This window comes from Microcaecilia unicolor, chromosome 11 (assembly GCF_901765095.1).
Source record: "Microcaecilia unicolor chromosome 11, aMicUni1.1, whole genome shotgun sequence".
NCBI lineage: Eukaryota > Metazoa > Chordata > Amphibia > Gymnophiona > Siphonopidae > Microcaecilia > Microcaecilia unicolor.
In genome coordinates, this window is record NC_044041.1 from 156,643,930 (window position 1) to 156,671,015 (window position 27,086).

The 27,086-nt window shown below is 47.5% G+C and overlaps 1 protein-coding gene across 1 annotated transcript in view; it reads left to right on the forward strand.

The window, feature by feature from the left end:
- The window catches only part of LOC115480163 (cytochrome P450 2G1-like), a 181,584-nt gene that overhangs the window by 23,445 nt on the left and 131,053 nt on the right, over window positions 1-27,086 (forward strand). Inside the window, exon 3 of the mRNA XM_030218648.1 lies at window positions 669-818. Within this exon, the coding sequence (XP_030074508.1) occupies window positions 669-818 (150 nt within the window). The remainder of the gene's footprint in view (window positions 1-668; window positions 819-27,086) is intronic.

Here is a 27,086-nt window from a genome sequence, read left to right on the forward strand (position 1 = left end):
CCATATTTTTCCTTCAAGCAAAATAACCTCCACACACATGAGCCTCAGCTAATGAAACCTAAAACTAAAAGCCACGGTGCTTTTACAATGGCTGACTTTGTGCCACATTTGGAGTGACGATAACTCCACAAAGAGACTAAATCCTAAGGAGAGTATCATCCCAAATTTAAAGATTTAAATTCCTGCTAAATTTTTGTATCAAAAGCACTCTATTTACCTTACAATCCCTTGTGGTGTAGTCAGGGCAGGAGTGATCCCCAGTCGCTCTTGCCCATGTTAGCTCTACTCTCAAAATAGCTGCCATGAGATTGCCACTAGAGTTCATGGCAGCCATTTTGAGAGCAGAGCCAGCATGGACAGGAATGACTGGGGATCACTCCTGCCCTAACTACACTCCTAGACTGCCAGGGATTGTAAAATAGGCCCAAAGGGAGCACCTACAGGCGGGCAGGGGGAAAAGCAGAAGAAGGATTTTGGACCAGTTTCGGCACCATAACTGAAACCGAAATTTGGTTGGCCTCTAATTTCAGCAAATTTGCATAGACTTCTTAAATATTTGAAAAGCCAGAGAGAAATTCTATATCTACAGGAGGTTCCACTGAAATATCTAGGTGACTTGAACTCTCAACCACCACTGTTTTTTTCAGTCTTGTCTTTGTCCTTTCCAGGGATTTTAACAACCAATGGGGAGCGCTGGAAGCAGCTTCGACGATTTGCCCTTACGACAATGAGGAATTTGGGGATGGGGAAGAGAAGCATTGAAGAGCGGATCCAAGAGGAAGCCCAGTTCCTGGTGGAGGAATTGAGAAAAACAAAAGGTCTGTGTAGTTGTGTTTGAATATATGCATATGTATGTAACCCCTTGTTTGTCCAGTGAGCATCAAGGTGTGTCACTGTTAATTAATTTGGGACTGGTTTGTGAGGTCAGGGATAGGAGGATCAGCAAAAGGCTGGGAGTCCAGCCGGCACTTTAATCCACGTAATGAATACAGTATTCTCAGTCAATAAGTCAGTCCAGGCCAAAATATATGTTCTGATCCAAATGGTTTATTTAACTTGGATATTCAGGCAACTAAGGTGTCTGTCCAATAGCTTGCAGGGGAGGAGGGAGTTGCAACTTATTGTAGCCTAGCAGCTGCCAGTGGGGAAGGAAAGTGCAGAACACAGACACATTGACCAAAAAGGAACAGACAGATTCAAATAATTTTAGGGTCCTTTTATCAAGCTCTGGTAAAAGGGGAGTCCATGCTGGAGTCAGCACATTTTTGATGTGCGCTGAGTCCCCGTTTTACTGCAGCAGGTAAAAGGCTGTTTTTTTCTTTTTTTAAAAGGAATGGCTGTGCAGCAAGTGAACCATAAGAACATAAGAGTAGCCATACTGGGTCACACCAATGGTCCATCTAACTCAGTATTCTGTTTCCAACAGCGGCCAAGCCAGGTTACAAGTACCTGGCAATCAATAGAAATAAAACAAAATAAAACATGGAAAAGAAAATAAGATGATACCTTTTTTATTGGACATAACTTAATACATTTCTTGATTAGCTTTCGAAGGTTGCCCTTCTTCGTCAGATCGGAAATAAGCAAATGTTGGTAGATGATAGTATATATAAGTGAAACATCAAAGCATTCCAGTGACAGTCTAACAGGATGGGGGTGGATAGGTGAGAGACAGGAAGAAGGGCAGGGAGATATGCATGGAGACAGGAGGGTGACAAAGCAGTACAATTTTGTGGTTTATAATGGGCTAGAAAACCCAGATCTTTGTTAAGTCCTGTCTGGTGGGTGTCAAAATATTTAATCATTCTGACTTCAAAGGTCTTACGTTCCTATATTGTTTTAAAGTTCCCTTTTAAGATTCTTACCTTGAAGTCACTGGTACAGTGTTCTGGTTTTGTAAAGTGCTGCCCCACAGGCGTGACATCTTTATTGGTATTGGCATTTTTCATATGGTAAGCAACAAAACAAGCAGAAGATATCCAGAAAGACCAAACTCCAATGTAGCAGCATTCGTTGCATTTTTTACTGAATGATATATACCACATTGGAAGATGAACACGTGAAGAATTCCTTAATGTTGAATATTCTTCCTTTGTGAATGACCGTGGGGTGCCGCGAAATGTTTTGGCATAGTTTGCAGCTGGATATATTGCAAGGATGTGTGTCATTCTTTTCTTTTTGAGTCTGTGTTGGGAGCTTACTTCTAATTAGCTTGTGTTTTAAGTTGGGTGGCTGTCGGAAGGCCAGCACTGGTGGGGATGGGAATATCTCTTTCAGTAATTCATCCTCCTGGAATAGAGGCTGCAGATCTTTTATGATTTTTGTTAATTTTTCCAGCTCCGGGTTGTATGTCACTACTAGTAAAAAAGGCCCGTTTCTGTCAGAAATGAAACGGGCACTAGCAAGGTTTTCCTCGGAGTGTATGTTTGAGAGAAAGAGTGTGTGTGAGAGATGGAGTGTGTGTGTCAGAGAGAGAATGAGAGAGACAGATAGAGTGTGTGTGTGTTTGTGTGAGAGACAGAGTGTCTGTGTGTGTGAGACTGTGTGTGTGTGACAGTGTGTTAGACAGAGAGTGTGTCAGAGAGAGTGTATGTGAGAGACAGAGAGTGAGTGAGTGTGGGCCCCCACCCGCTTTTATGGTCTGAGGACCCCCTTCCACCCCCACCTCTCTGGTCTCAGGACCCCCCTGCAGCCACCCATGTCCAGCGACCTTCCTGTCCCCCTGCCCCCCCCTGCAGCCACCCATGTCCAGCGACTCTGCTCTCTCACCTGCCCCCTCTCTAGCTACCCAGGTTGTGTAGCGAATTCTTCAGGGCAGGCAGGAAAGATCCCCGGTCCTGCCTGCCTGCTGCTGGCACTGACCCTCCCCCGCTGCCGGATCGCTGTTCAAAATGGCCGCCGAGACTTCCAATGGCGGACTCGCGAGACTTCTGCTGAAGTGTTGGAGGCTGCCCTTGTAAGTCTCGGCAGCCATTTTGAACAGCGATCTGGCAGCGGGGGAGGGTCAGCGCCAGCAGCGGGCAGGCAGGACCGGGGATCTTTCCTGCCTGCCCCGAAGAATTCGCTACACAACCTGAGTGGCTGGAGGGGGGGCAGGGGAGAGAGGTGGGTCGCTGGACAAGAATCAGCTGTGAGGCAGCATAATGGCAACGGTGACATCAGCCTGACTACAGAGCCTAGCTCAGCAGCTCCGAAGGAGCCACGGACACAGGCAGCTGGATTCGAGCGTTGGAGGTGAGAATTATTATATAGGATAAGGGGGATTCTGTCTGTGGCTTTTTTTTTCTTTGTACTGTAGCAGATTTTCCCTGGGTGTTTTGAGGGAGGAGGCAATATTCTTGGAGATTATTTTGGCGGCGTAGCCTTTCTGTTTGAAGGATGCAGTCAGGATTTCAAGGTGTCTGTCTCTGTCCCCTGGGTCAGAGCAGATATGGTGGTATCTTGTGGCTTGGCTGTAAATAATGGATCTTTTTGTATGTGAAGGGTGGAAGCTGGAGTTGTGGAGGTAGCTGCATTTGTCTGTGGGTTTCTTGTATATGGATGTTTGTATATATCCATTGCTGATTGAGACTGTGGGGTCCAAAAAATTGACTTTTTCCGGGGAGTAGTCAATTTTGAATCTGATTGTAGGATGGTATTGAAGGAATTGTAAAATTGTTTCAGAGTTTCTTCCCCCCTCAGTCCAAATCATAAAAATGTCATTGATGTACCAGTAGTATTTTAGGGGTTTGGTCTTGTATGTATTCAGAAATGTCTCTTCCAGCTCAGCCATAAAGAGGTTGGCATATTGGGGTGCTGTCCTGGTGCCCATCGCAGTGCCCATTATTTGTAGATAGATATCATTGTTAAAGCGGAAATAGTTGTGAGTTAAAATAAATGTGATTAGTTTTGTAATGGTGTCTGGTGAGTATTGATGGTCCAGTGTAGATGTTTTTAGGAGTTTCTCACATACAGCTATGCCATCCGCATGGGGAATGTTGCTGTATAGTGATTCTACATCTATCATGACCAGAAGGATACTTGGTGGTAATTGCTTGATATTTTTCAATTTATTCAGAAAGTCTGTGGTGTCTTGTATGAAGATGTTTGTTTTGTGCATGAGAGGTTTCAGAATTCCCTCTATGAGTCCAGATATTTCCTCCGTGAGTGTGCCAATACCTGATATGATTGGTCTGCCAGGGTTTCCAGGTTTGTGGATTTTGGGTAGCATGTAGAATGTGCCCACAGAAGGCTGGTTTGGTATTAGTTTCTTCAGATGTGGCTGTACTTGTTTAGGAAACGATCTGATCAGGTCTTTCAGCTGCTTTGTATAATCCTGTGTAGGATCCTCAGTTAGTTTCCTGTATTATGTATTGTCTGAGAGCTGTCTGTACCATTCTTCAAAGTATTTTTCTGTGTCCATAATCACCACTGAGCCTCCTTTGTCTGCGGGTTTGATAATGTGCTCTTTCTGGTGGAGTAAGATTGTACAGAATTTTCTTTTGTTTGCTGGAAAGTTGTGATTTTACCCTATGTCTGAAGCTTTCTATGTAGTTGTCCAGCTTGTTGCTTTGTACATCCTGTGGGGTGAAATAAGTGTTCTTTTGTTTAAAACTGTATTCCGGTCTTTTGGGATTTCCTTTGTTGTGAAAATGTGCCTTCAGGCGCAGTTTTCTAAAGAATTCTTCCAGGTCTGAGTATAATTGAATTTCGTCCAGCTTGCTGGATGGGCAAAATGAAAGTCCTTTGGAGAGTACAGATACTTCATGCTGTGATAATTGATGGTTCGAGAGGTTTATTATCCCCATTTGATCTGTACCTCCAAAAGTGTGGTCAGTGGTTTGTCTGCAGGGTCTCTGCAGAGTTCCTTGAATTTTTGATTTGTTTGGACTGCTTTGTCACCCTCCTGTCTCCATGCATATCTCCCTGCCCCTCTTCTTGTCTCTCACCTATCCACCCCATCCTGTTAGATTGTCACTGGAATGCTTTGATGTTTCGCTTATATATATTGTCATCTACCAACATTTGCTTAGTTCCGATCTGACGAAGAAGGGCAACCTTCGAAAGCTAATCAAGAAATGTATTAAGTTATGTCCAATAAAAAAGGTATCATCTTATTTTCTTTTCCATGTTTTATTTCTATTGATTACCTTTAAAAGTGGACTAACACGGCTACCATACCTCTCTACTCAAGTACCTGGCAGAAACCCAAATCATGGCAACATTCCATGCTACACATCCCAGGAAAAGCAGTTGCTTCCCATGTCTGTCTCAGTAACAGACTATGAACCTTTCCTCCAGGAACTTGTCCAAACCTTTTTTAAACCCAGAAACGCTAACCACTGTTACCACATCATCCGACAGAGTTCCAGAGCTTAACTATTCGTTGAGTGAAAATATATTTTCTCCTATTTGTTTTAAAAGTATTTCCATTTAACTTCGTTGAGTGTCCCCTAGTCTTTGTACTAGGGAACACTAGTTGGAGATTCAGTTCTCAGGGGTACCGAAGCGCCCATCTGCCAGCCAGATATGTTGTCCAGGGAGGTGTGCTGTCTGCCTGGTGCTAAGATTCACGATATTGTGGAAAGATTGCCTCCACTCATTAAGCCTATGGACCCCGCTCCTATTCTGCTCATCCACGTTGGCACAAATGATACAGCTAAATATACTACTGAACATATCATAAGAGACTTCGTGGCTTTGGGTCAGAGGGTGAAGCATCTAGGTGCGCAGGCGGTGTTCTCATCGATCCTCCCTGTCGAAGGTAAAGGCCGAATGAGAGAAGCTCTCATCTTGGAGATAAATGCGTGGCTGCTTGGTTGGTGCTGAGGTTTCATAGACCATGGGATGATTTTCCAAGAGGTACTGAGCGGTGATGGTGTCCATCTGTCAAGGAAGGGAAGGAGTATCTTCAGCAACAGGCTGGCTAAAGTACTAAAGAGGGAGTTGTTTTGATTGATGTTAATGTAAGTTTGGTCAAGGGATGGAGGGGAGAACACTGTTGAAACTTAAATGATGAGCTTAGTAGTGTGCTGTTAGTCAGAACCATTTTTTTAACCTTGCTTGCTGTGATTTGTGACTGGTGGTTATTTCTTATGTTGCATCATCCATAATAATTGTTGAAATATAAAACATCAAATAATAGCGGTGATACCGTTAGGTGCAGGGGATAACAGCCAAGGCCCTTTGAAATATGTTACTCTGAATGGCAGTTTGCTTCAAGTATTAGACAGATTTCTGTCGTGTTGCAGACACTTTGTTAGGCACTATGTTGATGGCATCTTTCTTTACACTGCAAGACACAGCTTTACGTCTGCAATGTGACTGCAGAATATGATGGCACTATAGAATATGTATGGGGGAAGAGGGAGGGGTTGGGAGGTGGGGAGAAAATGAAAACCTGTATAGTGAAACTAGCTACGATGTTGATATCTGATGATTGTGTTCTGCTTTGAGATGTTGTACCTTTTATGATACTGTCAATAAAAAAGATTTAAACTTAAACTAAAATTGATGGGGATGGGTATAAAAGGCCACAAAGCCATAATTAACCCCAAGGAAGGTAGGACATCTAATGCTTCTATAGTAGAGAATAAAAAGAGTAACATCTGAAGAGCCTTGTATACCATTGCCCGTAGTATGTGAAACAAACTTCTAGATCTTGAGGCTACAATGATGGAAGCAGACTTGGATTTAGTGGCGTTCACGGAGAACCATGACTGGGATGTTGCTATACTTAGCTATAATCTATTCAGGAAGGACAGAGTAGGAAAAATGGGTGGAGGTGTGGCATTATATGCTAAGAATGATATCCAGGTGACAGAACTGCAGGATATGTGGAGTATGGAAGAAGTGCTGTGGGTTAAACTGGAAAGAGGGAAAGGAAAATGTATCTATATCGGAGTGATATACAGACCACCCTCACAGAGGAAATGGACAGGGACTTAATTGAAGACATCCGCAAAATAGCTAGGAAAGGGGAAGTACTACTGATAGGAGGAGACTTCAATATGCCGGATGTTGATTGGGGTGTCCCTACTGCGGGGTCATCTAGAAGCAAAGAGATCTTAGATTCCCTAGAGGAAGAATTGTTCCAGCAGTGGGTAACGGAACAGACAAAGGGATACAGCTATTCTGGACCTGGTGCTTATGAATGGAGAGAATGTTTCTGACGTCAAGGTGGCAGACCATTTGGCATCTAGTGATCATCGTATGGTATGGTTCAATATTAAAACAGAAGAGAGGGCTCATTCGAGATTGATGGTCCTGGTTTTCAAAGGAACTAAATTTGCCGAGATGGGGGAATTTCTCAAGGAACAGTTAGTGGGATTGGAACAGCTGAAGGATATAGAACAGCAATGGACAAGACTGAAAGGAGCTATATTAAAGGCAACTAACCTTTATGTTAGAAAATTACATAAAAGTAGGAGGAAAAGAAGGCCGCTCTGGTACTCGAATGTAGTAGCTGAAAAGATAAGGGTAAGGAGGCTAGCCTTCCCACATTATAAGACAACTTAGAAAGATGAAGACAGGAAAGAATACCTGAATAAGCGAAGAGAAGCTGGAAAAGCTATCAGGAAAGCGAAGCAGCAAATGGAAGAAAAGATAGCTAATACGGTAAAATTGGGGGATAAGACCTTTTTCAGATATGTAAGTGACAAAAGGAAGTGCCATAATAGCATTGTGAGGCTCAAAGCTGAGGGAGAGAAATATGTGGAAGATGATAAGGATAAAGCAGAACTGCTTTAACAATTATTTTAGCTCTGTGTTCACGGATGAAAGACCGGGGTTAGGACTGCAGAAAACAAAGGCTAAAGGGGATGGAGGTATGGTAGACCAAGACCCGTTTACGGAGGACTGTGTTCATGTGGAGCTTGCTAAACTAAAAGTAGACAGAGCGATGGGGCAAGATGGGATACACCCGAGGGTGCTTAAGGAACTCGGAGAAGTTCTGTCAGTTCCGCTGACGGACCTCTTCAATGCTTCCTTAGAAACTGGAGTGATCCCTGTGGACTGGAGAAGGACAGATGTGGTTCCTTTGCACAAGAGTGGAAGTAAGGAGGAGGTTGGGAACTATAGACCTGTCAGTTTGACCTCGGTGGTGAGTAAGCTAATGGAAACACTTCTGAGGAGGATTGTGAGATTTCTTGAACTAAATGGAAAGTGAGACCCGAGTTAGCAGACGAATCTGACTGTCTTTTTCGACTGGGTGACCAAACAGTTGGATGTGGGAGGGGCACTTGATGTGGTGGATTTCAGCAAAGCCTTTTACACAGTTCCGCACAGGCGACTGATAAATAAATTGAGTGCCCTCGGTATAGGACCTAGAGTAACTGATTTGGTTAACAATTGGTTGAATGGTAGGAGACAGAGGGTAGTGGTAAATGGAGTTTTCTCTGAAGAAAAGGGTGTCGTCAGTGGAGTACTGCAGGGTTTGGTCCTTGGGCCGGCTCTTTTTAACGTCTTTTTGAGCTATATTGCGGAAGGGCTGTCTGGTAAGGTTTGTCTCTTTGCAGATGATACTAAACTGCAACAGGGTGGACACCCTGGAGGGCGTGAATGACATGAGGAAGGGCCTAGCAAATCTGGAGGAATGGACCGATATTTGGCAACTATGGTTTAATCCCCAAAAATGCAGGATCATGCACTTCTGTTGCAAGAATCCGAGGGAACGGTACGTATGGGGGTGAAGTGCTTCAGTGTACGAAGGAAGAGTGGGACTTGGCTGATGACCTTAAAGCTTCCAAACAGAAAAAGTGACAGTCAAAGCCAGAAGGATGCTTGGGTGCATAAAGAGAGGCATGACCAGCAGGAAGAAGGAGGCGATAGTGCCGTTGTGTAAGTCTCTAGTGAGGCCCCATTTGCATGCAGTTTTGGAGACCGCACCTACGGAAAGATATAAATAGGATGGAGTCGGTCCAGGGGGCGGCTACAAAATTAGTAACCGGGCTTGAACGCAAAAATTATAGGGACAGGCTTATGAACCTCAACATGTATACACTGGAAGAGAGGAGGGAGAGAGGAGACAGGATAGAGACGTTTAAATATCTCAAGGGCATTTATGTTCAGGAAGAGAGCTTTTTTCAAATGAAGGAGAGCTCTGGAATGAGGAGGCATCTGACAAAATTAAGAGGGAATAGGCTTAGGAGTAATCTAAGGAAATACTATCTCACAGAAAGGGTGGTGGAGGCGTGGAATGGCCTCCCGGTGGAGGTTGTGGAGTCGAGGACTGTTCCAGAATTTAAAAGGGCATGTGATAAGCATGTGGGATCGCTTAGGAAATGGAAGAGTTAGGGGTTACAGAGGATGGGCAGACTGGATGGGTCATATGGCCCTTATCTGCCGTCATGTTTCTATGTTTCTACTTTTGGAATGAGTGAAAAATAGATTTACTTCTACTTGTTCTACACCACTCAGGATTTTTTAGACCTCAATCATATCTCCTCTCAGCTGTCTCTTTTTCCAAGCTGAAGAGCCCTAACCTCTTTAGCTTTTCTTCATATGAGAGGTGTTCCATCCCCTTTATCATTTTGGTCGCTCTTTGAACCTTTTCTAATTGTGCTATATCTTTTTTGAGATACAGTGACCAGAACTGAACACAGTACTCAAGGTGCAGTCATACCATGAAGTGATAAGGAGGCATTATAGTATTTTTGGTCCTATTCACTATCCCTTTCCTAATAATGCCTAGCATCCTGTTTGCTTTTTTGGCCATCACCGCACACTGAGCAGACGATTTCAGCGTATTATCTACAATGACACCTAGATCTTTTTCTTGAGTGCTGACCCCCAAGGTGGACCCTAGCACTATGATTTGGATTATTCTTTCCAATGTGCATCACCTTGCATGTGTCCACATTAAATTTCATCTGCCATTTAGATGCCCAGTCTTCCAACTTCCTAAGGTCTTCCTGCAATATTTCACAGTCCACATGTGTTTTAACAACCTTGAATAGTTTTGTATCATCTGCAAATTTAATCACCTCACTCATCATCTCTGGAACACGGTGGGACAACGCTTCACACAGCAGGTGCAGTCTGTCCTCTCTGTTCAACCTTCTGCTCTGATACCCTTCAGACTGCCCTTTTTATACCCTTCTGGCTCTATTCATCCCAATGGACCCTAACTTTCTCACCAGAACTCTTTGGCCCTTATCAGTTGATAAGAATGTCTTCACATGTTCCCAAGCCTTCCTCCAGCCCCCTTTGGATGTTCTCATCCTACTTTCACCTGACATACTGCTATCTTCCACTAGCCAAAACATCTTTGCTCATGACTTCTTGCAGGTGCCAGTGCCACCATTGTTGATAGAGCAGATTCCCCCCTCCCCTGTCAGCTCTCTGAGAACTCACTTCAGCTTTTGCTGCAGTGAAATGTATCTGTGTCAGAGATCTTTGATTTTTACAGGCCTCTTAGCCTGAGCCATTGGCCTGTATTTCACTGAGAGCAAGTGACAGCGTATTTCTACAATCGTTCCGATTTTTATGTTATTTATAAATGGATTATTCTGTTTTGAGCATGGTTCAGGAACAAGTGGTTTTCATAAGTCAAAATAATAAAAATAAATATTTTCTTTCATGCAGGTCTCTCATTTGTTTAAACATAACTAAATGAGCTATAAGCCTCTAATGCAGTCCATTGGTTTTCATATATTTTGTCCTTGTGATGACTTATACTGTGCCAAAACTGGAAATACAGTGAGATGGAATAATAGGATTCAGTAACATCCAAAACATATTAATTAACATTATAATTGTGTTCGCATTTGGGTAATAACTGAGAAAATGCTGTTGAAAAATGACTTGAAGAAGACATAAATATATATCACTGAACTGGAAAATGTTAGCACATTTAGATTGACTCTGGACTTCTGGATGAAGTTAGCTATGCCCTCATTATTGAACATCTCTCTTTTAAATAGTAGTAATAAACAATATTATGTCCATTTTTATAATATACCACTGCATTTCACAAAACAAAAGGAGCAAGTTCCCACAAACCATCTTTCTCTTTTGATCTAGGCACAGGAAAACAAAAAAAGATTTTAAATGCTCCTAGGTTTCAACCTAATTCATGTTTAATGTGGGATATAAATGTCATAAATAAATAGATAGATAGAAACTCTGAATGTTGAGCACCTGATTCTTATAACACAATCAGGCTCATTTTCGAAAGAGAAGGACGTCCATCTTCTGACCCAAATCGGGAGATGGCCACCCTTCTCTCGCGGGCGCCCAAATCGGTATAATCGAAAGTTGATTTTGGGCGCCCCCAACTGCAGTCCGTCGCGGGGACGAACAAAGTTCCCGGGGGCGTGTCGGAAGGGTAGTGAAGGCGGGACATGGACATGCCGGGGCGTGCTTAAGAGACGGGCGCCCTCGACCGATAATGGAAAAAAGAAGGGCGGCCCTAGTGAGAATTTGATCCGCTTTTTTTGGACCCTTTTTTTTTAGGTCCAAGTCCCAAAAAAGTGCCCAAACTGCCCAGATGACCACCGGAGGGAATCGAGGATGACCTCCCCTGACTCCCCCAGTGGTCACTAACCCCCTCCCACCAAAAAAACGAACTTTAAAAACATTTTTTTGCCAGCCTCTATGCCAGCCTGAAATGTCATACCCCGCTCCATGACAGCAGTATGCAGGTTCCTGGAGCAGTTTTTAGTGGGTGCAGTGCACTTCAGGCAGGTGGACCCAGGTCCATCCCCCCACTACCTGTTCCACTTGTGCTGGTAAATGGGAGCCCTTCAAAACCCACTGCACCCACATCTAGGTGCCCCCTTCACCCATAAGTGCTGTGGTAATGGTGTAGAGTTGTGGGGAGTGGGTTTTGGGGGGATTTGGGGGGCTCAGCACGCAAGGTAAGGGAGCTATGCACCTGGGAGGTATTTTAATGTTTTTTAAAAAAATTTTAAAGTGCCCCCTAGGGAGGACTTCCGGTGACGTCACGAACCGCAATGGCGGTCTGAACGCGAAGCTCCCGAATACCAGCCCAAATACTAGCTAAAAAGAAGAGCAATTGGAGCCCGAAACGAAAGGCGTGTAGTAGAATAGCCAGCGAACGACACGCGCTCCTGAAAATGGCGAACCCGAAACCCAAAACGGCGGATTTAACTGCCTTCGCATATCAGGACCGTGACCACGTGGCGGACAAGCAGGCAGGAGATCAGCCGAGTCAAGGGGCCTCCCTAAGCCCGCGGCCTACAAGCGTTCAGGGCGTACACGAAGAAACACAGGAAAACGAGCTGGCACCAGATAAATGGGAGCAGCTGAGTACATGGTTATTGGACATTAAAAAGGACATTAAAGAGATGCGGCGTGATTTTGCGCAACTGAGCGCAGACTTAAGAGAAGAGATCAAAGAACTGGGGAATCGAGTGAGCGAAACTGAAGTGGGCCTTGAGGAGCAAGCAGACACGATAACGGGGATAGAGCAGCAGATGGTAGAGCAACAAGCAAACATGAGATTCCTCACGGACAAGGTGGAAGACCTTGAAAATAGAAGCCGGCGATCTAATATCCGAGTGCGGGGTTTGCCGGAGCTACCGGAATTTATCAACTGCGAAAAAACAGTGCAGGATATAGCAGCTCATCTGCTGTCTACCCCGGAGCAAACAGTGGTACCAGAAACAATTAAGCTAGAGCGTGCGCACAGGGCACTTGGCCCGAGAAAAACTAATGTGCCTAAAGACATTGTGGCTTGCTTTACAGAGTTCAAAGTTAGAGGAAGTCATGCGCCAAGCAAGGGCAGCTAGTCCTATAATATGGGAGACATATCCCATTGAATTATTTCAAGATCTAGCGGCTACCACATTGAAAAGGCGAGGAACACTGCGTCCATTAACAGAAAAGCTCCGAGATGAGGGAATCAAATATAAGTGGCAGCATCCTTTTGCCCTAGTGTTTTATAAAGAGGGAAAGCAGCACCGAGTGGCCACGCTTGAGGAGGCTCAAGAGTTTATGGGGCAGGACAAGGAGACATCAGCGACCACAGCACGTCAAACTAGTGGATCCCCGAAAAAGAACAAGCAGAGATGGCAAAGAGTGTCACAGGGGCGAGGACGGCTGAGAAGACAAGCATCAGATCAACGGCTTACGTCAGGGAAAGGCTCATGAAAAAACACTGCACTTTGGAATTAAATTTCTGCACATAGAGACTGGCCAAATTTTGAAACCGAGACAATTTGAGCGGTGCCTGCAAGATACAAAGGGCCCGAACGCCTAAATGGGCTGGTGTTGAAGGTGGGAACGGAAGTCCACATTTTTTCTTAGCATGCCTACAAAGAAGAAGGAGGCATGCTATTCCAGGTTATTGGGGAAAGAGGGAGGGGGGAGGGGGGATAGGGATAAGGGGAAACGGTGGTGGATATACAATAGACTGATTGAATGGCATCGGGCGATAAAGTGTTTAAATGTGTAACATTCAATGTGAGGGCCTTAACTCGCCTATGAAGCGCCAGTTAGCATTTAAAGAAATGATACGCTTGCGAGCGGATATAGTGCTTCTACAGGAGACACACCTGAAAAAGTGTCACGAGAGGCTGGTGGGTCATAGGCGATACCCTATAATATTATTCTCATCATGTATAGATAATTCTAAACAGAGAGGGGTATTAATAGCACTGTCGGATTCATTTCCCTGGCAGGTTCAACATACAGTAACTGATAAAGAAGGCAGATTTTTGCTGGTAATAATCTCATTCTCCGAGGACAAGCAGGCTGCTTGTTCTCACGACTGGGTTGACGTCCGCGGCAGCCCCCACCAACCGGAAGAAGCTTCGCGGGACGGTCGGCACGCAGGCCACGCCCACCGCGCATGCGCGGCCGCCTTCCCGCCCGTGCGCGACCGCTCCCGCCAGTTACTTTTTTTCCGCGACTGAGAGAGTGGTGCGTTTGCCTCTCTCTCTGTTCAGCCGCCGGATTTTCGACCGCGTTTACGCGGATCGTCGCTTGGATCCCGTTCGGTTTCCTCGGTTTTTGTTTGTATTGTTTTATAGAAAAAAAAAAAGAAAATTTTTTTTTGCGCGTGTGGAGCACGCGCTCCCCTTTTTCCCTCGCTTTCTAGCGGGGACGCCACGTTGCGGCCTAGTGGCCGCTCGGTCGGTTGATTTTTTCGTGGTGTGATTTTAGCCACCATTGCCGACTTTGACTTCGCCGACGCGATTTTTCCGTCGATGTCCTCGAAGGTCCCGAGTGGATTTAAAAAGTGTGGTCGCTGCGGCCGGCCGATCTCGCAGACCGACACCCACGCTTGGTGCCTCCAGTGCCTCGGGCCGGAGCACAATCTCAAGTCGTGCGCTTTGTGTCTCGGTCTCCGGAAACGGACTCAGGTTGCGAGGCAAGTTCTGCGGGACCGTCTTTTTGGAACTTGCGCCGGCCCCTCGACGTCGACCTCGACGGCATCGGTATCGAAGGCCGGTTCTTCGGTACCGGTATCGATGCCCGAGACATCGGCACCGATGGCAGCGACCCCAGGAGAACAGGTCCCGTCGGCCCGCCGGTCCGCCGGTGAGAGTGGGGTTGAGAGGCTGCGTGGGCAGTCGGCCCCGGTCACTCCCTCAACTCGTGAGCCACGGGACCGAACCCTGTCGGACCCGGTACCTCGAGACCGAGGGGGATCGACCTCCTCCTCCTCCATGCCCTCCGGCGCCTGGTGACGTGCACCGGAAAAAAGATAAGAAGCGCCGTCACCGGGAGCCCTCGGTGCACCCTGAAGAGGAGTCGACGCCGAAGCGTCATCGCAGAGAGGAGAGATCTCCGTCGGTGGTGGAGGTACCGACGCGTCGGGGTTCCGGCACCTCGGTGCCGTCTCCTGGCCCCCAGCAGCTTCTGGCACCGACACCCTTACCGGCCCCACCGCCTTTCCCGACAGCGGGCCTGGACGAGTGCCTCAGAGCCATCCTTCCGGGGATCCTGGAAGGGCTGATGCGCCAGGCTGTGCCGGCGTCGGGGGTGCTTGCGCCCCCGGCGCCGATGACTGTGGCGCCGGCGAGCTCTAGCCCGGCGCCGGGTCTGTCGACACCGCCGCCGCTTGCGGTGCCGGTCTCGACCGCCACGCAGGTGGAGTCCCCGTCGACGTCGATGGAGGGAGCTCCGTCCCCGCCGGCGCGGGAGTCCACCACTCGACGACACCGAGACCTGGGTGCCTCGACGTCGAGCCGGGCCCGGTACCGGACTCAGCTACATGAGCTAATGTCCGATACCGAGGATGAGGACTCGTGGGGGGAAGAGGAGGACCCGAGATATTTCTCCTCAGAGGAGTCTACGGGCCTTCCCTCGGACCCCACGCCGTCACCGGAGAGGAAGCTCTCACCTCCTGAGAGTCTCTCCTTTGCCTCCTTTGTGCGGGATATGTCTATAAGCATTCCCTTTCCCGTGGTCTCTGTGGAAGAGCCGAGGGCCGAGATGCTCGAGGTCCTCGACTATCCATCACCACCTAGAGAGTCCTCCACGGTACCGCTGCACAATGTCCTGAAGGAGACGCTGCTTCGGAACTGGGTGCGACCACTAACTAACCCCACCATTCCCAAGAAAGCAGAGTCCCAGTACAGGATCCACTCTGACCCAGAGCTCATGCGGCCCCAGTTGCCCCATGACTCAGCGGTCGTGGATTCTGCTCTCAAGAGGGCACGGAGTTCGAGGGATACCGCCTCGGCGCCCCCGGGGCGGGAGTCTCGCACTCTGGACTCATTTGGGAGGAAGGCCTACCAATCCTCCATGCTCGTGACCCGCATCCAATCTTACCTGCTCTATATGAGCATCCACATGCGGACCAATGTGCAACAGCTGGCGGACCTGGTCGATAAGCTCCCGCCGGAGCAGTCCAGGCCTTATCAGGAGGTGGTCAGGCAGCTGAAGGCGTGCAGAAAGTTCCTGTCCAGGGGGATTTTTGACACCTGTGACGTGGCATCTCGTGCTGCGGCCCAAGGTATAGTGATGCGCAGGCTCTCATGGCTGCGTGCCTCTGACCTGGACAACCGCACCCAGCAGAGACTGGCTGACGTCCCTTGCCGGGGGGATAATATTTTTGGCGAGAAGGTCGAGCAGATGGTTGACCAACTGCATCAGCGGGAAACCGCTCTCGACAAGCTCTCCCACCGGGCGCCTTCAGCACCCGCCCCCGCGGGCGGGCGTTTTTCCCGGGCTCGGCAGGCTGCACCCTACTCTTTTGCGAAGCGTAGGTACAACCAGCCGGCCCGAAGGCCTCGTCAGGCACAGGGACAGCCCCAGCGCGCTCGTTCCCGTCAACAGCGTGCGCCTAAGCAGCCCCCTGCGCCTCCACAGCAAAAGCCGGGGACGGGCTTTTGACTGGATCCATGGGAACATAGCCGCCCTACAAGTGTCCGTACCGGACGACCTGCCGGTCGGAGGGAGGTTAAAATTCTTTCACCAAAGGTGGCCTCTCATAACCTCCGACCAGTGGGTTCTCCAAATAGTGCGGTACGGATACGCCCTGAATTTGGCCTCCCTGCCTCCAAATTGTCCTCCGGGAGCTCAGTCTTTCAGCTCCCATCACAAGCAGGTACTTGCAGAGGAACTCTCCGCCCTTCTCAGCGCCAATGCGGTCGAGCCCGTACCACCCGGGCAGGAAGGGCAGGGATTCTATTCCAGGTACTTCCTTGTGGAAAAGAAAACAGGGGGGATGCGTCCCATCCTAGACCTGAGAGGCCTGAACAAATTCCTGGTCAAAGAAAAGTTCAGGATGCTTTCCTTGGGCACCCTTCTGCCAATGATTCAGAAAAACGATTGGCTATGTTCCCTGGATTTAAAGGACGCATACACTCACATCCCGATACTGCCAGCTCACAGACAGTATCTCAGATTCCGCCTGGGCGCACGGCACTTTCAGTATTGTGTGCTGCCCTTTGGGCTCGCCTCTGCCCCACGAGTGTTTACAAAGTGCCTCGTGGTGGTAGCGGCCTACCTACGCAAGCTGGGAGTGCACGTGTTCCCATATCTCGACGATTGGCTGGTCAAGAACACCTCGGAGGCAGGAGCCCTCCGGTCCATGCAGTGCACTATTCAACTTCTGGAGCTGCTGGGGTTTGTGATAAATTACCCAAAGTCCCATCTCCAGCCAACTCAGTCTCTGGAATTCATAGGAGCGCTGCTGAATTCCCAGACGGCTCAGGCCTACCTTCCCGAAGCGAGGGCCACCAATCTCTTGGCCCTGGCTTCGCAGACCAGAGCGTCTCAGCAGATCACAGCTCGGCAGATGTTGAGACTTCTGGGTCATATGGCCTCCACAGTTCATGTGACTCCCATGGCTCATCTTCACATGAGGTCTGCTCAATGGACCCTAGCTTCCCAGTGGTTCCAAGCCACCGGGAATCTAGAGGATGTCATCCGCCTCTCCACCAGTTGCCGCACTTCACTGCTCTGGTGGACCATACGGACCAATTTGACCCTGGGACGTCCATTCCAAATTCCGCAGCCCACGAAAGTGCTGACGACGGATGCATCTCGCCTGGGGTGGGGAGCCCATGTCGATGGGCTTCACACCCAGGGTCTGTGGTCCCTCCAGGAAAAGGATCTGCAGATCAACCTCCTGGAGCTCCGAGCGATCTGGAACGCACTGAAGGCTTTCAGAGATCGGCTGTCCTGCCAAATTATCCAAATTCGGACAGACAATCAGGTTGCAATGTATTACGTCAACAAGCAGGGGGGCACCGGATCTCGCCCCCTGTGTCAGGAAGCCGTCGGTATGTGGCGTTGGGCGTGTCGGTTCGGCATGCTTCTCCAAGCCACGTACCTGGCAGGCGTAAACAACAGTCTGGCCGACAGACTGAGCAGAGTCATGCAACCGCACGAGTGGTCGCTCCATTCCAGAGTGGTACGCAAGATCTTCCGAGAGTGGGGCACCCCCTCGGTGGATCTTTTCGCCTCTCAGACCAACCACAAGCTGCCTCTGTTCTGTTCCAGACTTCAGACACACGGCAGGCTAGCGTCAGATGCCTTTCTCCTTCATTGGGGGACCGGCCTCCTGTATGCTTATCCTCCCATACCTTTGGTGGGGAAGACCTTACTGAAGCTCAAGCAAGACCGCGGCACCATGATTCTGATAGCGCCCTTTTGGCCCCGTCAGATCTGGTTCCCTCTTCTTCTGGAGTTGTCCTCCGAAGAACCGTGGAGATTGGAGTGTTTTCCGACTCTCATTTCGCAGAACGACGGAGCGTTGCTGCACCCCAACCTTCAATCCCTGGCTCTCACGGCCTGGATGTTGAGGGCGTAGACTTCGCTGCGTTGGGTCTGTCTGAGGGTGTCTCCCGGGTCTTGCTTGCCTCTAGGAAGGATTCCACTAAAAAGAGTTACTTTTTCAAGTGGAGGAGGTTTGTCGTTTGGTGTGAGAGCAAGGCCCTAGAACCTCGTTCTTGCCCTGCACAGAACCTGCTTGAGTACCTTCTGCACTTATCAGAGTCTGGCCTCAAGACCAACTCAGTAAGGAATCACCTTAGTGCGATTAGTGCTTACCATTATCGTGTGGAAGGTAAAGCCATCTCTGGAGAGCCTTTAGTCGTTCGATTCATGAGAGGCTTGCTTTTGTCAAAGCCCCCTATCAAGCCTCCTACTGTGTCATGGGATCTCAACGTCGTCCTCACCCAGCTGATGAAACCTCCTTTTGAGCCACTGAATACCTGCCATCTGAAGTACTTGACCTGGAAGGTCATTTTCTTGGTGGCAGTTACTTCAGCTCGTAGGGTCAGTGAGCTTCAAGCCCTAGTAGCTCATGCTCCATATACTAAATTTCATCACAACAGAGTAGTGCTCCGCACCCACCCAAAGTTCCTGCCGAAGGTGGTGTCGGAGTTCCATCTTAACCAGTCAATTGTCTTGCCAACATTCTTCCCCAGGCCGCATACCCGCCCTGCTGAACGTCAGTTGCACACATTGGACTGCAAGAGAGCATTGGCCTTCTACTTGGAGCGGACGCAGCCCAACAGACAGTCCGCCCAATTGTTTATTTCTTTCGACCCTAACAGGCTAGGGGTCGCTGTCGGGAAACGCACCATCTCCAATTGGCTAGCAGATTGCATTTCCTTCACTTACGCCCAGGCTGGGCTGGCTCTTGAGGGTCATGTCACGGCTCATAGTGTCAGAGCCATGGCAGCGTCGGTGGCCCACTTGAAGTCAGCCACTATTGAAGAGATCTGCAAGGCTGCGACGTGGTCATCTGTCCACACATTCACATCTCATTACTGCCTCCAGCAGGATACCCGACGCGACAGTCGGTTCGGGCAGTCGGTGTTGCAGAATCTGTTTGGGGTGTAAATCCAACTCCACCCTCCAGGACCCGAATTTATTCTGGTCAGGCTGCACTCTCAGTTAGTTGGTCTTCGTAGGTCAATTTCTGTTGTATCCTCGCCGTTGCGAGGTTCAATTGACCTGGGTTATTGTTTTGAGTGAGCCTGAGAGCTAGGGATACCCCAGTCGTGAGAACAAGCAGCCTGCTTGTCCTCGGAGAAAGGGTATGATACATACCTGTAGCAGTTGTTCTCCGAGGACAGCAGGCTGATTGTTCTCACCTACCCTCCCTCCTCCCCTTTGGAGTTGTGTGTTTCATATTTTATTGCTTGTCATTCAACTGGCGGGAGCGGTCGCGCACGGGCGGGAAGGCGGCCGCGCATGCGCGGTGGGCGTGGCCTGCGTGCCGACCGTCCCGCGAAGCTTCTTCCGGTTGGTGGGGGCTGCCGCGGACGTCAACCCAGTCGTGAGAACAATCAGCCTGCTGTCCTCGGAGAACAACTGCTACAGGTATGTATCATACCCTTTATATAACACTCAGTACACAATTGTTAATATGTACGCCCCGAATTCCGGGCAGAGACAGTTTATAGAAAAAGTGGAACAACAATTGCAAAAACACCAACAAGGTCGACTCCTCTTGGGGGGAGACTTTAATGTCACGATTCATCCCCCGTTAGATAACTCTACAGGCCAAGCGGTATATGCTAAACTAGATAGGAAAGGATTGAAGGGTTTCTTGGCCAGATGGGGACTGACAGATTTATGGAGGGCAAAACACGGACAGAAAAGGGACTATACATACTATTCTGCTAAATACAGATCTTATTCTAGAATAGATGGATGGATGGGAGATGTGACAGTGGCTAATACCATGAGTAAGATCAATATAGAACCACGCACCTGGTCAGATCATGCTCCAGTGGTAATAGAACTACATATAGGAATTCGACAGGTGGGCATGCGATACTGGAGGTTAAATGAGGCAATCCTAATGGACACTAAAAATATCCCAGTGATAGAAAAATATATTGAGGAATATCTTAAATTTAATGATGTGGGGGAGATTCGCTCAGAATATTTATGGGACGGTCTGAAAGCGGTCCTTAGAGGACAATTAATAGCACTAGGAGCACACATAACCAAAACACGAGTGGAACAAGAAGAGAGTATTAGGGCAGAATTATCGAAATTAGAACAAGCACATAAAAAGAACCCCACAGACACCAGTGGACAGACAAAATTAAACGAGCTGAGAAACAAACTTCAGGAGTTACAGCTGGCAGAAGTGGCCGCCAAACTACAAATGACACAACAAGAACACTTTGAATTTGGGAATAAGGCGGGTAGACTGCTAGCTTGTAAATTGAAAAAGCTAGCACAACGTAATCATATAGGGGGCATACAAACAGCTGATGGGAATTTTGTCACACAGGTGGAACAGGTTCAAGAGGAGTTTTTGAATTATTATACAAATTTATATGAACCAGAACAAGTCCCAGAGGTAGCTGATATAGAGCAATATTTACAAGAGGCGGATCTTCCGCGGGTGGGGAGAGGAGGATCTGAGCAGATGTCAGTCCCCATCTCACTAGAGGAGATAATGTGGGCAATAACGGACATGGCAAGTGGTAAAGCCCCAGGTCCAGATGGATTTCCCACTAGGTTCTACAAGGTGTATATTAAGCATCTGGCCCCAGTCCTATTGAAAGTGTTTAATGATCTATCTGAGTCGCAGGAATTACCCTCTACCTGGAGATTAGCAGCAATACCAGGGAAAAACAAAAACCAGGGAAAAAACCCCGGCTTTGTAGCTCCTACAGGCCAATCTCGCTTTTGAATGTAGATTACAGGATATTTACAAAGATATTGGCCTGCAGACTGCAAAAACAGATTCCAGGTATAGTTCATGAGGATCAGGCGGGTTTTATAGCGGGGCGACAGACATTTGACAATACCAGATGCTTGATGCACGTTATCCAGCAGGTGAGAGACGACCAGACCCCAGCAGTATTGCTTTCAATCGATGCAGAAAAAGCATTTGATCGAGTGGACTGTTCGTTTCTGTTCCAAGTATTGCAGTGGGTGGGGATAGAGGGGAAGTTTCTGAGATGGTTACAGTTACTATATCAAGGTCCACTAGCAACATTAAAAATTAATGGATCTTACACAAGAACATTTAAGCTACAACGTGGGACCAGACAGGGATGTGCAATATCTCCACTCCTTTTCGCTCTGTCCCTGGAACCGCTAGCCTGCATGCTTAGGAAAGATGGGGAGGTGAAGGGAGTGGTGAGAGGGTGGAGAGAACACAAACTTATGCTGTTTGCCAATGATATATTGCTCACAATTACGAAACCAGAAACATCTCTAAAAAGGGTAATAGAACATCTCACGCAATATGGGAAACTATCAGGGTTTAAGCCGAACTTGGAAAAATCCACCTTTCTGAATCTCACAGTGCCCTCCAAAGAATTAGCGGCCCTTAGGGTTGAGTTTCCCTTTGTATGGGCGAAAAAGGCAATTAAATATTTGGGCATACAGATAACCCCACAACTAGAGGGGCTATATGCAGCTAACTTCCCCCAGAAAGCAGAAGAACTTTTTCAGGAGTTAGACAGATGGGAAGGACTTAATATATCTTGGCAGGGGCGCATACATGCTATCAAAATGATGTTGCTTCCGAAATTGCTGTACATATTTATGGCAATTCCGATCCCAATTCCCGCAAGCTTCTTTACAAAGCTTAATCGCAAAATGTTTGCATATATCTGGAGGAAACGCCCACCACGAGTAAAGCGATCTATGTTGTTTCAAACATGGGAGATAGGAGGTATGGGAGTCCCTAACTTCTACCTATATTACCAAGCGGCCCAGATTCGGGTCTTGGCAGAGTGGTCACCTGGGGCATCTAAGAAATGGCTTCATTGGGAAAGAGCATGGTTAGGCAGGCGAGAAATAGAAGATATCTTGTGGATACCAAAAGAGGAACTGGTGCCCATAATTAAAACAATGCCCATTGGATTGAGACATCCTCTATGGACTTGGTATCAATTGAGGAGACGTCTATTTCCGGAAAGGGTGTATTATTGGCAAACAGCAATACGATGGGCAAAACGGTTTGCATTGGGGAGATCGGAGAAAGTTTTTGACAAATGGGCCCAAGCAGGGTTGCGAACATTAGGGCAAACATGGACAGATGGAGAAATGATCTGCTTTACAGACCTCCAGGAGGAATATGGCCTGATAGAGAGAGATCTTACTTATTATTGCAACCTACGTAACTTCCTTAAGAAGAAAGCGCAGGATGAATTAGACCTAGCTGAAACAGATTTAGAACTGGCGATTACTAGAGGAGGAGGTAAAGGAGGGATAACACGTATATACTTGGCTTTGCTGGGACGGACAGATCCTCAGGTACTATATCAAAAGAGATGGGAAGAGGTACTACAGACTACTTATCCTACAATAGTTTGGAAGAGTAATTATAAATATTTACTTAAGCCTTCCATAGCACAAACGGTGAATGAAAATGGTTTTAAGATGTTTTATGGGTGGTATTACACACCGGACCGACTACAAAAGATGTTCCCGGAAACATCAGGACAATGTTGGCGGGAGTGTGGCCATAGAGGCACATTCTTCCACATCTGGTGGTCCTGTGGGAAAATAAAAGAATACTGGAAAGAGATACTACAGCTGGTTGATAAAGTTCTACAAAGAAAATACTCATGGAAGGCAGAACATTGCTTACTGCATTTTAAACCAGCTGCGATACCCGGCTGGCAACATAGACTGGCGACGCAATATTTTGTGGCGGCAAGGCTTGGACTGGCTCGGGCATGGAAGCAGGTGCAACCACCAACACTACAAATAGCAACTGGGAAAGTTGAACACCTATACCAAATGTCAAAATTGACAGCCATGCGAAGAGGGTCCATGCGAATTTTCAACAAAATATGGACACTTTATGAACAATATAAAGAACAATCAAACACACCACTGGGATAGGGAGGGAGGGGAGGGGAGGGAAGGTTAAAGTTGGAGTTAAATAAGCTTGATGTAGAAGAAATATGTTACTGAGCAGCCGAATGTTGCTTATTTTGTATTTGAGAAATCTTTAATAAAATATATATTAAAAAAAAAAAAAAAAGTGCCCCCTAGGGTGCCCGGTTGGTGTCCTGGCATGTGAGGGGGACCAGTGCACTATGAATCCTGGCCCCTCCCACGACAAAAGGGCTTGGATTTGGTCATTTTTGAGATGGACGGCTTCAGTTTCCATTATCGCTGAAAACCGATGCCGACCATCTCAAATCCGCCCAAATCCTAGTCATTTGGCCTGCAGCAACCGTATTATCGAAAGAAAATATGGCCGCCCACCTTTTTCGATAATATGGTCTGTCCCACCCCTTCGTGCCCCCGTCCTCGGAGATGGGCGGCCATGGAGATGGGCGTCCCCGTTCGATTATCCCCCTCAATGTCTGTTTTAGTGACCCTTTACAGGAGAAAAAAAATCTCTTCAGGAATATAACACATGCTAGGGTGTCCCTATAACCAGCCCCTCCAAATGATACACTGATTATGATTTATAACAAATTACTACTCTACCTATGAAAAGTTATTCTATTATTATATTTCCTCTGTGTATATCCGTATGCTGCACAAGCTGGCATGTTTGAAAATATAAGTGAGATTAAATAAAAATGCTACCAACAATAAGGAATGAAAATGTGGATGCAGAAGCTCATAGGTTTGTTTTATTTTGCGTGTACGCAGAACGACGGCTGTGAGGGAAAGGGAAACAACATTTTGACGTCATGCCGTCTCCTGTTCTCAATCAAACCTCATTGTATAGCAGTTAGGTAAAAAAACAAACAAAAAAATCAGAGAAGTACCGGGAGAGGCATAAAGGGAGCTAGGAAGGGGTGAAAGGAATGGAAAGGGTTACTAGTTAAGAGAGACAGTGCTGCTCTGAAATTCTGAAAGGAGTCCTGAAGGGAATAGAGGCTGGGTGATGGGGACAGAGACTGATAGTAGAGCTGTGTGTGGGGGGGGGAGTTGAAACAGGATGTGAGGGTGAGAGGAATTCAGGAAGAGAGAATAAGCTGTGTGGGAGAAGGTTGCTGACAGGAGGAGACATGATCTGAGAGAGAGAAAGAAGAGCAGGCTGAGGGGACAGAAGCTGCAGACAGAAGAGGAGATGAAAGAGATGGAGAGTAGCTGTGTGGGAATGGGAGAAAAGAGTGAGTGAGAGAAAGGGAGTCATGGTGGAAAGAAGAGACAGGGCCGGTCCTAGGGTCTCTGGTGCCCCCCTGCAGACTATCAGTTGCCCCCCCCCCCCCCCCCGTGGGGGCCACTACCTGACATAAAGAACTTAATTGAGAAGATTCTTCTTCTGTTCTACTCTGCTGAGCCAGTCCCGACTGGTGGCGTGGCCCGTGGACGGCAGGGGTGGATTAGGAGTGCACTAGCCAGTGCAGGAAAGGCCAGGGCAGGGGCAGAAGCTTAGGCAGTGAGTCAGGCAGTCAGCTGGGAGCCTCAACGTCTGGGACGGAGGAGTGAGCCGGCCGGAGGAGGACACGAGCCATGAGACGCTTAAGCAGTTAGGGTACTCACTTGCCGCAAGGCGCACTGGCGCGCACGCAGGGTGCCGCAGGGGGAGGAGGCGTCGTCTCATGATGTCGAGAGCGGAGGAGCCGCTGGCCAGGCTGAAAGGAGACGAGCAGCACCGCAGAGGTGTAAAGCCCGTGCGCGCCGCCGCGTTTAGCGTTACGGCAGGAACTGGAAGCAGGAAGGCCATTGAACAGCTGGCCGGGTCGCTGGAGCTGGCGCCCTTGAAGGCAGGCGCCCTCCTGCGGTGCTTACCCCGCTTACTGGGTTGGACCGGCCCTGAGAAGAGACATGAAGGTGAAAAAAGGGTGAAAAGAGGAGGAGGGAGTAAGACTAGAAGAAAGTGAGATGAGTTTCAAGCAAGATGGACACATAGAACTTTTGCTCCACTGGCTCCTTAAAGATATCCTGCACAATCCGGATCATAAGCATAATTTTCTCCCTATAGTACTCATGGCATCAAGCAAACACCAGTAGGCTGATAATATTGCACATCAGTGACAAGGGGTAAAATGAGCTAATTTGGAACCGCCATTGCTGGGTAAATCGGACAACAGTAAAGCAGAAGAAACCTCGCTGACAACTTTAAAGCAGGAAATCCTTCAAATTAAAGACATTCTGAAAACAAATCAAGATTCTTTTCTGGAATTTAAGGAAGAGCTTCTACAGATGAAACACCAAATATCATCATTAAATAGTAAGTTGGAAATCACTGACAACAGACTCCACAAACATGATTCACAATTACAGGCCTTACCGTGTGTCACCAAATCTCTTCACCATCTTGAAAGCAAGCTGGAAGATTTAAACAACCACTCCCATAGAAATAATTTCAGAATCCTCGGAATTCCTGAATGGACGGAATGTTCTGATACCATTTCTTTTCTAACTAAGTAGATCCCACAACTTTTAAACACTGAATTTAACACTCCATTGGGACTCGAGAGAGATCATCGTGATCCCTCATTTATACCAAAAAACTCTAAATAACCCAGTCCAATTGTGACGTGGGCCCTTTGATAGACCCTGACTTACTTTATGAATATCTGGATCAACAAGGCATCACCTCGATGGACACTTTTAATGACCACAACTACTCTGCGGGATGAGTATATATGTATCTTATCAATAACTGATTTGTTGTTTTTTTCAACACTCACTATTTAACTGCTGTTTAAATACTTTTTTACTCTTGAACGGTTCTTGGTTTGGTTTTCCTTTTGACTTGGCTACTAAGCCATGGCTTTCCATTCTCACTCCCAGCACAGCTCTGCTATAGGCTTGCTTTTGGGCTATGTGACCTATGCGACTGTGCAGGGCACCATGAATGAGGGGGTACTGCTATAATGGTATGTCACCCCCATATCCTTCCACATCATGTGGGCTAACGAAAGAGGGTAGTGGGGAGATATTGGTGCTGGGCAAAGAATGGAGGAGAAAGAAGGGGGTGTTTGGTAAAAGGAGAGAGAACGAGGCATGTTGTGCTGGAGTCATGACTAATAAAAGAGGAGGCATTGTGCCAAAGATGTTACCACCAAATGAGGTGCCAATTTATACTTTTGGAAAAGGCGCTAGAGTCAATGCTAATTCAGCTCCTTAAGCCAACCACTACTCTGTGAATGCTAGAGCTTTATCAGGTGGGCTTGTACACAGTGGGTTGATATGAATACATACCTTTGGGTTCACTGATTTCCTCCTCAGCATGTGATCTTTGGGATTTTCAGTCTGAAGGCAAGAAGTATCACATGCATATGTGGTCCTAGGGGCTATGGAGCAACTGATTGCTGAGCTTCTAAGGTTTGTGCATGATGGTGGTGGAGCACCTTTCTGGATGTGGAACTGCTATTATATTTCAGTCTGCGATCTAGATAGGAATGGTGACTGGGTCTCTGAGAAGGGAAAGTAGGAATATGATCCTTGCCAGGAAAGGTGGGAGTAAAGCATTTGAAATGTGCAATGAAGCTGCTTAGGAGGTATGAAGGATGAGTAAGCCTAACCTGTAGAGGAAGGATACTGACCAAAGTAGAGTCAGAGGGAACCTAATGGGGGGAGAAATTAGTAGGGAGCAAGACAGGTCAGGTCAGAAGATGTAGAGAACAGAGGAGTAGGTATGGGGGGAATTAAGCATTCTACCCCAAAACAAAAGTCAAATGGCATTGGGAGAAAGAAATGAAGGAAAAACAGAATAAGAAGATGAAAGGAGGAAGTAGACATTAAGGCAGGGAGGGACTGAAAAAGAAGTGGGGGATGGTCTGAGA